This window comes from Balaenoptera acutorostrata, chromosome 1, assembly GCF_949987535.1.
Source record: "Balaenoptera acutorostrata chromosome 1, mBalAcu1.1, whole genome shotgun sequence".
Lineage (NCBI taxonomy): Eukaryota > Metazoa > Chordata > Mammalia > Artiodactyla > Balaenopteridae > Balaenoptera > Balaenoptera acutorostrata.
Window position 1 is genome coordinate 46,671,950 of NC_080064.1, and position 12,930 is coordinate 46,684,879.

Sequence of the window (12,930 nt, forward strand, 5' to 3'; positions counted from 1 at the left end):
CTCCTAATCACTATAATTAACACACACTTTCTCATCCTTCTAAAAGTATACTAAACAAAAATGCCAATTTTTGACCACTCAGAATTGCTTAAAATTATGAATTTCAACAAATAAATTTTAGAAATGGAAATTAATTCCCTGGAAATTTCCCCAAAGAAATTTAATTCAATAAACATTTATAGATCCATTAGGAGATATATCTGCAAACCTCTCAATGAATAAAACATTTACAACATTCTAGAAAAATCATTTAAAAATGATGGTGATTATTTTTTGATGTCAGTGTTATCTTCACTAACCTGTGAGGACAGTCTTTACAGATCTTCTGATCAGAATAGATGCCCTGAAAAGTATTCTTAAAAATTTGGTCTCTCCCCATTTTCTGTTGAAATAAAAAGTTAAAATTTTAGTTGATGCCTCTAGAACTTTTAGGTTGTTTATACAGAATTTTACTTAGACCTGAGCTAAAGCATAGATTTTAATTTCACCAACAAAATAAAACGAGTCAGCTTGGTAGTTTAAGCTGGGAACTAATGAAAGAATTGTAACCCATGAGACCCGCTGCCAGAGTAATGCAAACGATCAGAGAAGGAAGAGGATTGCCATCAGCCACGCTGATGACAGGACGGCATTCTCCATGATGAGCCTGAATCCTTCTCCCCGTGCCACAATTACCAAGCTCGGAGTAACTCTCCACGATCTTTTCTTTTTTCTTGTGGATAGAATGCTACAAATTTATAAGTTATTTTAATTTAATTTAATTTTTTGGCTGTGCTGTGCAGGTTTCGGGATCTTAGTTCCCCAACCAGGGATCGAACCCATGCCCCCTGCAGTGGAAGCGCGGAGTCCTAACCACTGGACTGCCAGGGAAGTCCCTAAAGGTTATTTATTTATTTATTTTTTATATGATGAAAGCTTTTAAATTTATTTTTTAATTTATTTTTTGGCTGTGTTGGGTCTTCGTTTCTGTGCGAGGGCTTTCTCAAGTTGTGGCAAGTGGGGGCCACTCTTCATCGCGGTGCGCGGGCCTCTCACTATCACGGCCTCTCTTGTTGCAGAGCGCAGGCTCTAGACGCGCAGGCTCAGTAGTTGTGGCGCACGGGCCTAGCCGCTCCGCGGCATGTGGGATCCTCCCAGACCAGGGCTCGAACCCGTGTCCCCTGCTTTGACAGGCAGATTCTCAACCACTGCGCCACCAGGGAGGCCCCCTAAAGGTTATTATTATTATTTTTTCCCCAGTTGCGCCGGGTCTTAGTTGTGGCAGGTGGGCTCCTTAGTTGTGGCTCACTGGCTCCTTAGTTGCGGATCGCCGGCTCCTTAGTTGTGGCATGCGAACTCTTAGTTGCAGCATGCATGTGGGATCTACTTCCCCGACCAGGGATTGAACCCGTGCCCCCTGCAGTGGAAGTATGGAGTCCTAACCACTGGACCACGAGGGAAGTCCCTATGAGTTATTTTTTAAAAAAGAAATGGATAACTTGTGCCTACTGAGAGGAGAGGCAAATGCTGGCAGTGATGGGAGGCTGTCTGTATCTTAGAAGGCAATACCACTTCAGAAGTTTGTGACACATTTTCCTGGGTAGAGGTAGAAAGCTTTGGGTCACATAACCACAAACAACTTTTGAATCTGGTCCTTTTGTACCCTTTGACAAAGCAAAACAGCTCTGCACGGGGCCATCAGTTCACCGGTGACAGCAGCACTCCTCTGAGGCCAGGTTACTTCAATGCAGACACAGAGCGTGTAGCTACAAATGGTTATCATTACGGGGTATAGGTTAAGAGTTACATACTTTATCAAGTGTCAGATGAATTAAGAAGAAAATAAATCTATAATCTATAGTGTTCTGTGTATGTTTTGATATTCAAACCCAGAAGAAATGAATTACTGTTGTGGTATTAAAGATGATCACTTTCTGATTTGTCAGTTTCATAGTAATCCCAAATCCTAAACCACTGCTCTCATGTTACAGAGTTTGAGGGAGTTAGAGGGAAAATGAAACTTTTTCTACCTTGAGATATTCATCCATCTGATCGATGAGACTGGTGAAGAATTCATATGCATCCTGTTGTTCTCTCACATAAAGTTCTTTGTTCCACATCTTGAAAATCTATGTAACAAGAATTAGATATGTTGTTACAGGAAAAGTAGCAATTTCTGAATATGGTAGAAAAGGAAAATGAAAGAGTCCTTAAATGCTTCTAAAAACCAAGTTTACTATTAGGGTATAAAAGTTTTTACTGACGTGAGATTAGCTTGCATTCAGCCATCTATGTTTTTCCTCGGTCCCTTTATAAAAAGTCTATGAAACCATAGAGGGTGAGATCTAAGGCCAGGGAACAGAGTTTCTCTCTTAGAAACTAACCAACCTATAGGGGAAAATATAAGGTAAAACACAGTAAAGCAATGTTTTAGAAGAATGTTCTTTATTTAGAGGCATTAGTGAAATTGGCATAAATTCAGAGGAATAATTTGAACAAATATTTCAAACAGCTAAATAAGAATAATGGGATATAGTCAAAACATTTAAGATTAGCAAATCCCTAGAAATTATAAATGACTATTCTCAACATTCTAACCACTTGACTCAAGCTCCAATGCCAATAAGAATGGTATAGACATTTCTTTTATAGGTTCTTGGCAATGGGATTAGTCTAGAGTCAATAAACAAGACACTAGAGAAAGAATGCAGCCACGCTCCAAATACGTAACACCCTTCAATCCAAAGAGTTACTGGGTAAAATACCTTCCAGAAGTTCTCAGGAACATAGTACTGCAGCTTGCTTTCCATCAGATGCCCGAAGAGAGACTGCACTTGGTAGAATACACTATCGTCTGGATTGTCCGTGTCGTCATCCACTGAAAGTAATGACTAAAAAGAAATGAACTGTATTAAATCAGAAATATTCAACCGCTTTCAGAACATCTTGACTTCTGTATGTGTGAGTACCCACTGCTCCTTCAGAATGGTATGTATGTTTGTATATGGCTATAACTCTGCATATGTTTAGCTTCAACGCTTCCTAGCTGGTGTAATCATGAATAAATCATCTCTTTGAGCTTCTGTTCGATTATGAAAAACTGGAACTAGTAATGCCAGGATCTCTATAAGAAATAAGTGTGACATGATGACGCACAGAATATTCTCAAAACTATTTCATAGCTTTGCTATATCACAAGCTACTAATAGATTATTATAGAATGCTAATGATAGAGTCTACATATTTCTAAAATACCAAAAATGTTAGTAGCTTTATGGAATACAATTTGAGAATAATTGAGGAGTTCAAAAATCACATTAAGTCAAATCCATCTGTCAAACAGGCAGCATATTACCTCAGCAGATATACAAAAATATGTGACTATGAACAATGTTGTCTATACAGATTTCAGAAGCTACTACAGAATCTCTAATTATGTCCAGTTTAGTAAAGCCCAAAATGCAATATATGAATATGGAACAGTTCTCAGGCAAGGTACACATACATCATTTATGATACTAAACAGGAAAGAGGAAGAAAATCACCTCCGGGAGACCAGGTTGCATATACAGCTGCTGGAAGACTGCATTCATGTAACATGTAGCGCCACCATTCCTCAGTCCCACAAACCCTGAGCTGGACCTGCTATCCACTGGGGGAAGGTACTAGGAAAGAGAGGAGCAGAAATAGAGAGAGAGAATTAGTATCTCTGCCACTAGCACATTTCCTTACAGCTTTATGAGATGTCTGAGAGGAAAAGAGAGATACAGATTTATCCATTCGGTGTGTTACGAGTTACGGTAGCAAACCTATGTTCATGAAGTACCTCTGCAGATGCAATACAATTCTAAAACTACTATCTCAATGTTTCCTTTTAGTTCCTAAAGTACCTCACATATATACGAAGCATGTATCTATACATCCACTATGTAGTCTTGCATTTAGTCACTTGATTATCATTTGACAAACATTTAAGGGCACAATGTGCCAGGCATTGTGCCCGGGATATGAGAGAGAGCAGAAATGTATTTAGTGCTTATCTCAAGGAGCTTACATTATAGTAGGGTATACATTAATTAAGTAAAAATACTGATATATATTTACAAACTGAGGTCGTAATCTGAATAGTAGGAAGGGTTCTGTGAAGCGTTTACTGTAAGAATCCTAACATGTCTGGAGAGTCAAAGAAGGCTCATATTCCTTCCCTTCCTTTTTTGAGAAGGTAACATTCTTCTATTGAACTTCCTCTAATAAGCATGCCATTAAATAAGTATGTAAACACCCTAGCATTTCACTTAAGGATGATCTGTAACAATGTAGATTCTAGTACAGTATTTTTCTAGGTAGAAATCATCTAGAAAAGGCATCTTGGATACAAGTTCAACACGGCACTTCAATGGATATTGTAATGACACACTCTGAAATGCTATTACAGCAGAATCTTGGTTCTAATCCTATGACCAGAATCATGTTATCTGCATGTATCAAGTACGTGTAACCATGTAATAACTAACCAATTGACAAAACCCTGGAGGTCTTCTGGACTGAAAGGAATTGCTAAGTATCACATACTTTTCATTAACATTCAACATGCACTTAGAGCAGGGTGACTTCTAAGATCTAATTAACAGTGTAATTTATTTGTAGTCCAAAGCACAGACTAAAAAAAAAAAGTTATAAAATAAGAAAAACTGGTTCATAACAGTGCTAAAAATGTAAGTATTTATATGACAAATATTTTCACTATGCTGATATAATCCCTGACTTATTAAAATAAGATTGTCATTTTAATCTGATTATTAAATAAATGCATGTAAAACTTAAAGCATAGCATAAAGTAAGCATTATAAACTAAACAGTTCATACCAAAATAGTTCCCAATTTACGTACTCACATTCCACTTTGCAGGTGCTCTTTCCTCTACTTAGAACACCTGTTCTCACTTCTTTTCCTGCCTAACTTGTATGTTCCATAGTACTCGGCTCAGGCATCCAAAGGGATGAGACTGCCTCTTTATGATGTTAGTGGAGAATGCTTTAAAAGTGTCCTCCCACTCCTGGTCTGGTATTCCAGGGCATCTGCAGCTCGCTTCCCTCTTGCAGATCCCGACACATACAAAGCTGTCCATGGCTTTTCATGTCTGGAATGACCTTCCCACCTTGCTTCAATTGGCTCACCACTCTTAAGGGCTCTATTTTAAATTCCATCATTTCTAAGAAGCTTTCTAAAACACCACCATCTGGTGTTGAAGTGCCTCTCTGTTAGTAGAGCATTCAGGACATACCTCAATCTTAGTGCTGGATTCTATCTTCATTTCTGAACTCCAAAAGCCAACAACACCTCAGCGCATAGTAAACTCAATAAATCTTAGTTGAATTTAAGTGAACATAGACTATACTGTGACAGAACCAATGTTTTCTGGAATTTGTAACTCTAGTGCCTGGCACTGTGTCATGCATAGTTCCTCAAAAAATAGATTGAAATGCTACTTTTTACTGAGAGTAATTATCAACTGACTTGAAAATCTCTCTTCTTTTTTCATCAAAAGGGTACCATTTAGTAATATATTACTGTGTGTTAGTATAATACACTATAGATTATGGTTGATTTGAGTACGTGGATTTGATAAGCAAAAGAATAACACTGACTTTCTTTGTGACTAGGATAATGCAAACATAGTTTTAAAATACTATGTTTAAGAGAGCACTCTAAAAAAATTAAGTGCATTGAGGTCTAGAAAACTTACATCAAACTCCTTGGTAAGAGCAGGATCCGGTTGATGATGCATAGAAAGTAGTTCTTTTGTAATAATTTGAAGATTTGAAGGTGAGCTATCAGCCAGCATTACAAGGACTTCGTAGGCTGCCAATCGGCTATTCACTGTACTACATCTAAAAACAAATGACACAAGTCAATTTCAACAGTGAATAATTAAGTCACTCATTAAACTAAATCAACATTTGAAATGAAAATATAAGAGCTGCAATTCCTAAAACAGGGTTAAGTCAGGTCTGATGGCACAACCTAGTAGTAATCTAGTGGGAGGTGCTAACTTAGCAAAGGAAGAGACCATGAATACAGGAGGGATGATTATGGTTTAGAGCTAAGTATCTTCTTGGCCTGATGACAAAGTAGCAAATCTTTCAATTATGACTCCAGATTATTATCTAAGGGATGGATCAGCAAGAATAGAGAATAGAGAGTCTGAAAACTTTAACAAAAACACAACATGGAAATAACTATCTTTCAATTAAAGTAGGTAGAAAGAAAGGTTTTTGTAGATACTGCCCTGAAATTCAAGTATCTACATGGCAGAAAGCTATACAAATCAGAATAGATGCCCATAAACATTTGCTATGCACCTGCAGATAAAAAATTCTTCAAGGACACTAATCAACTTTCTATTTTCCTGAAAATGTGGAGACAGAAATAGTTTGCCAAGTCAATTTACTTAAAGTGACAATGAGAGATAACTAGCAAGCATTCTGCAGGAAACCAAAGGCTTCTTCACTGCTCACCTTTAGTAGAAATCTTTTAGGGGATGGACAGTAATTTCTCACAAGTCACCTAAGCCAACCTTGCATTTGCTAGGAGATCACAGGTTAGGAAGGATACACAGAAAAGAGGACATCCAACCTTTGAGAGAAACACTTATGGAGTGGAGTGTGGGAGATGTGTTCAAGAGGGGGTTGAAAGGCATGGAGATCAGAACTGCATCAGGCACTGAGGACAAGAGCCATGGAGCTGGCGCTGTCCTTTGCTTCTTACCTGCATTTCTGGGTTGCAAAGGACAGGTAAAGAATGAATATAAGGTACCATATATACAGGTTAAACATCAAGAAGTTCTTTTGTTGGTGTGATGTACGAATAGCATTACTTGTGAAAAGAGTTTCTGTGTATTTTAAATCTCTTTCTGGCTTCCGTGTTTGGGTGGGAAAAGGCTGGGAGTCATTGTGATAAATGAACACCATTCAGTACACTGGATGAAACAAAATGTTTCCTTTTCTATTCAAGGCACTGTTTATGATTAAAAAAAACACAACTCCTCGTTGATGGATGTATTACTTTTAATAATTACAAATGGAAGAATTCATGAAAAAAATTTCAGTAAAACTGCTGAAAATTTATTTTCTCTGTTCAATGAAAACTGAAATACTCATGTGTTTCTACTGCTTTAATAAAAGACTCCCGCAGAGCTAGCACCAAATCTTCCAGAACAAGACTAGGGCAGAGATAAGGATGGGAGTGACAGTGTGAGGGACACCCCAAGAGTTTTAATGAAGGTTTATTACCGAAAACAGATTTTGCTAATAAGGAATCTCTAGATAGAGAAATATTCATACATGGTAAGATACCTCTTAAGATTCCATAAAATACTGCTTATTACGCCTTGCCCATTTCAATAACCACTGAAATTGTATGGGAATTTTTTTCACTGGTTAAATACCAAATCCTCAGTTTCTTCAGGATTACTCAATTAACTCTGGTTTTCGTGAGAAAAGAATGAGGTTAAGTTAGATTCAGAGTAAATAAGATGGCAGCTTGTAGCTGCCTCTTCCTATTTCCAAGAGTACAAACATCACCCACAAAGGGTCAACATTACAAAAGATCTTTCAAATTTCTACCCATAAAAACTAATATAAAATTTGACTCTAAAATTACCACCGTAATAAATCACTAGCAGTTTTAATTATAAGGACACAGTCAATACTCAGCAAATCACAAGGTTCATGCACTAAAGCACCGATGCTTTTCTCCTAGCAGAAAGAAACCCTCAAGACTCAGAGCCTATTTATCTTTACTTTGGAAGCAATTCTTACAACCTCAGTTTCTCTTGGAATTTGTTACTGACAAAGTTAACCACATTATTACTTATTCTTCCATCTTGATGATAATAATAGTACCAGCTCAGCAATTACTATGTGCCAGGCAGGCTTTATCCTAGCCCCCTTACATGCATTTCTTTATACAGCGGATAATGTCTTACAAGCTACACACACTCACAAGATGGAAGACAAACTCCAAGTTAAGAAAATCTTTTTTGGACTAAAGTTTCGAATTAGAATTTTTACCAAAACTGAACACAACGTGCATTTTCCATACTTTGGATGAAAGTCCTGTTGACTGATGGCGGCACTGCCAGCTGGAGAATGACTATTTAAAATAATTCTAGAAGCTCGGAAAAGGAAGTCATCTAACAATGGTTTAATGAGTGATGAACCTGGAATAGAGCATAATATTCATGTTGAGGATGAACACATATTTTAATTCAAAGATCTTGTCTTGCACTTTCATATCAGAGCAGCAAAGGCACCTGAGGCCACCCAATGGCAAGGCATTCAATTTAACTTGACGCTCATTTTTTGAGCACTTATAATACACGGCAAAGATCTGTGGGGCAGAGGAGTGGGGATGGGTGGGAGAGTCGGGACAGGATGCAAAGATAGACAAGTGAAGGAACCTTCCTTTATGAGCTTACAACAGAGTGAAAGGAGTTAAGCTTTCACTTTAGAAACACAAATGCCAAGAACATCACAAGGCAGACGGATTGAGTGAATAATTAACTTTTACTTTGGGCATAGGGGAATCCACATAAAAGTTTTAAGAACTTTAAAAATCTTTAGGTAAAAATGATGTGCCCATCTCACCCTGGTTTAGAATCACTCTTTTCTATGTATCCCCAATAGCCAAGAAGATTTTTATAGAACTCAGTTTGTGTGATAAAAGTGATAATTAACATTTTGATTTGTCTTCTGAATATAATTTTAATACCGAATATGGTTTTACAAATTATATGCGTATCCCACCATCCAGGGGTGGTGGTTGGGGGTTGCCTCTCCAGACAAGAATTATCCTTAGAAGAGGTAAGGCGTACCATGGACTGTCTTTTATAAAGCATGTAACAGTAAACGGAGAAGAGAAAAACCTACTTTGATTTATAATTTTTATTTGTTACTAAGTTATGTGATCCAACTATTTTGAATGCTATAAAATTCTCTATATGGTTTAATGACACAGATAAAATACACTTTAAATTTGTTAGCCACTAAAATTCCAGACAGTACCCTACTGTCTGAGGGTCAATTTTCTATGGAACATTTAGTACCTATCTTATTTTTCCAATTTCACACAACACTATGGCAATAACTGAGAACTGAGGTACTCTGCCCCATGGTAAGATGAAGTAATAATTACCAAGCATTTCCTTTTCTGCCCCACAGAGTGAAAGCAGGGTCTTGATGAGCCGTAAGTGTCCTGCCAGTAAGATGTTATCTGCTTCACTGGTCTCACATTCAGCTGTGCGATTAGGTTCAAAGTTATCCAGCCAAGTAATCTCATCTTCGAGCATGGTAGCTGGGCTGATTCTTAACTGCTCCATTTCTGAAGCTAAGATGGAAAAACAAAACAAAACGACCTCTCATCCTGAAGAAAGAAGGATTTCTTTTCATGGAGTCAAAATCCTGAATTAAAGTAAGCAGAGACAAGTCTCAATCTTCTACTTCACAGATTTAAAAAAACTGTCATTAATGAACAGCAGCTGCCCACAGGACTACGGAGGCTCGCACACGTCCGTTCCTTCCCTTCCTCCCTCCCTCTGTCACAAATCCAACGGTACTGAGGGCCTCCTCTGTGCAGGTCGAGGTGCTGACGCTGGGGGTACAAGATGAAAGGGACACTCCTTGTTCCGAAGAAGCTCCTGTTTGGTGGTGTTAGCAGATGTCCCAGGGAAGAAACCCTTCTAGAGAAGGAAGGGGTAGAGGGGTGAGAGGAGAGCCGTCTCTCCCACCGTGTTACCTATGCCGAGGGAGGGGGGAGCCCTGTGAGGGAGAGAGGGGTCCACAGCGCAGCAGCAGAATCCATGTCTCCAGATGATGAGCCAACCTCCAGAGAACCACTCTTCGGTATTAAGCATTTCACTTTCCCCTCCAAACAAGGATTGAAAACAAGATTCCACGTTGGAGGCGGGGATTAGGGAGGAGAGCAGGAGTCATCATGCTCCCTTCCCACTGCACTGCAGCCATAGGCGGGCAAGGTCCCACCCAGTGGGTTGGAAAGGGATACTCCAGGCGACACTGCGCATCCTTGTTTCCTCATTTATAAAATGGGGCTAACACCTACGCTGCAGGGTGCTGTGTATACAGTGTCTAGTATAGGCACTGGCATACAGAAAATGCTCCAAAAACGGCAAATGTCGCTTGTTTCAAGACATAGTCCCTCCCTGCCCTCAACATCCCATTGAGGGATCTTGGACCCCTTCCTTATGGCTCAGTGGCACAGCACACTAATACCTTGTTCGTGCCTTCTGAGGATGTTATGTGTCTCATGCAACTCATGAGTCCAGTTCTCAAGCAGCAAAGCAGAATACCCTCTCAAAGTCCAAGCCAGAGAACAAACCTTCGCTGGCTGCTGCCCAACTTAACACTGAAAGCCTAGCTGAAAAATGCAGTACTAGGCTAGGCTCTTAGATGGACATGTGGTCCATCCACTTCTCTAGATAGTACAGGTGTTATCCCTGAATCAAGACACATAGACTATGTCATCTCAGGCTCCAACAAAACCAATTTCACTGCCCTGCTCAGAGCACCATGTCCTCAGCTTTTGAGAGACACTTATGAAATCCAGGAAGGCATCTGCCTTAGAGACGCTGCTGAGGCTTCTTAGCCCCTCTGTCTTTATGTGCCCATTACATGAAGACCTTTGTGTGAAGTTTCTTCTAGGTTTGAGTGCTGGGGAACAGATCTGTTTCTTTTGAGAAACCATTCTGTTTCTTCCTCTAGGGTATTGAGAACAAACAAACAGATGAGGTTTCCTTTTTACCTTGGTCCTCCAGGCACCTCAAAACCTAATTCTGACAGTGTGGGGCTTTTCAGCCTGCACATACACAAGGTATTTTTTTTTTCCCCCTCCTGGTCTTGACATTCTTTTCCAATTAACATTTTTGTTGATCCTGACTTTCATTTTATTTATTTCCTATAGGCAGAAGCAAATCTTTCCTATAAGCTTTGTGTAAAGAACAAGGAATAAACTAACAAGCTCTTGATTGGAACAACTGAAATTTGCATAGAGGACTCCAACAAACCTTTGCATTATATAAGAGTAAGTACAGATGATTAAAATCTAAATACTCTAACAAAAGAGTCTGTAACAATGATATTGCAAACACCTAACACTAAACAATTACCTGACTTCTATCACTCACTTCTATTACTATCAACATATCTCAACAGAGATTCCCTCTTTCCTTCAAACCTTCAAAACTGTCAGAATTGACTATAATGGAAAGACTCTTAAGAGTTCTGTATCAGTGTAATTAAAATATGAGCCTTTGACAATTTTTAAAATCAACAAATCTTTTAACACATTAATGGCTGGGCATATAATAGCAGAAGAGATAACTGGTACATGGGTTTACATGCTATTTCCAAGAAAATAAAATTCAACATCAAACAATAATTTTAACGTTATTTATATCTGAGATACATTAAGTCAGATTTAGAAATGTCTGTCTTTCTTTTCTAGTCCTTCCCAACCCCTCTCCCAACATAAATCAAAGTTAGACATCTACTTACTTGTCAGATCATCTAATAATTGGCACCTCAGATCAAAATACTCCATGCACTGGGATAACAGTCTAAAAAACAGATTACAGTTATTAAAAAAAGGCTGATTTGAAAATGAAAAAAAATTTTCCTTGTAAGAGTAAGTTCATAAAACAACTGAATAAGAGAATTTTCCTAAGCACAAAATAACTACTTTACATCAATTCAACTTCAGTATTTTAGCAAGACACACACTAGTGATTTTACTTATACAGACATAGTATAAGAATAACAGTTTAAAGAGAGAAAACTTACTAAATCTATCACATTATGTAATGATGTACACACTGACTACATACATAATGCATTGATTAATTTGTTCAAATATCAACTGATACACACTAAGCACCTACTATATGCTTGGAACTGTTTTAGGGCAACAGTGAACAAAGGAGACAGACAACAGATGAAAAATACATACATATGTCAATTGGTGATAAGTGCTAAGAAGCAAAATAAAGTGGATAAGAGAAGAAAAAGGTAAATTTTTTTATCTAGGATGATCAATGAAGCTTTTTCTGCAATTACAGAAGTGAAGAGCACAGGTTTTGAAGTCAGGCGGACCTTACTTTTAATCCTGGCTCCACTACTTACAGCTGGGTGTCCAGGGACAATTTATTTCAGTTGTCTCAGTTTTCTGATTTCTAAAATGCTTACTAGAGCATTAGAAATAAACGTGCACATATATACACAAACATAAAGGGCTCAAGAATGCACTAATGATGAGACTACATAATGAACTAAGAATTATGATTATTAAAAAAGTGGGGATAATAAAACTGTCAAACTCATTTGGCCATTGTGAGGATTAAATGATAAACGTATGCAAAGAATTTAGCATACTGTGGGGCACATAATCAGCCCCGTGATAACTGCAATTATCATCACTACTACTATTATGGGAAAATATGTACCAAACTTCGGCATTAAAAAGTTGTGACAAAAGCTTCTCTGAGAGTGTATGTTAAAAAATTCATTTAATGCTTTCTGTTTCTTTCCCAAAGTTTAGAGGAATTTAATAACAAATCAAACTGTTAATGGTTAGTTACGTTAAATAATCTCTTACAACAAGTAGAAGCACAACAGCTTACTACTTAAAAAATGGCTTACACATTTAAACTGAAGAATCACTGATCTAACTAGTTAATAAAAGGATTATCTGATTTTAGGAAACTTTTAACTAGGAAAAATTGGAATACTAAAGTAAAAAATGTACAAGGGCAAAAAAAGAAGTTTCTATAACTTTTAATCCACATGCTTTTATCAGGAAAAAATCATTCTCTGAAGTTCTGGCTTTACACCATTAAAGACTTAGTTTTCATGACCAGAAACACACAGCTAACGTCTATCT

General features: G+C 37.9%; 1 protein-coding gene across 6 annotated transcripts in view; it reads right to left on the reverse strand.

The window, feature by feature from the left end:
* The window catches only part of USP24 (ubiquitin specific peptidase 24), a 146,703-nt gene that overhangs the window by 31,117 nt on the left and 102,656 nt on the right, over window positions 1–12,930 (reverse strand). For all 6 annotated transcript variants that reach the window (XM_057540396.1, XM_057540403.1, XM_057540390.1 and 3 more), the window contains 8 exons: window positions 11,550–11,611; window positions 9,175–9,366; window positions 8,083–8,200; window positions 5,726–5,870; window positions 3,525–3,644; window positions 2,745–2,870; window positions 2,010–2,108; window positions 300–382 (listed from right to left, as the gene is read on the reverse strand). In XM_057540396.1, the coding sequence (XP_057396379.1) occupies window positions 300–382; window positions 2,010–2,108; window positions 2,745–2,870; window positions 3,525–3,644; window positions 5,726–5,870; window positions 8,083–8,200; window positions 9,175–9,366; window positions 11,550–11,611 (945 nt within the window). The remainder of the gene's footprint in view (window positions 1–299; window positions 383–2,009; window positions 2,109–2,744; window positions 2,871–3,524; window positions 3,645–5,725; window positions 5,871–8,082; window positions 8,201–9,174; window positions 9,367–11,549; window positions 11,612–12,930) is intronic.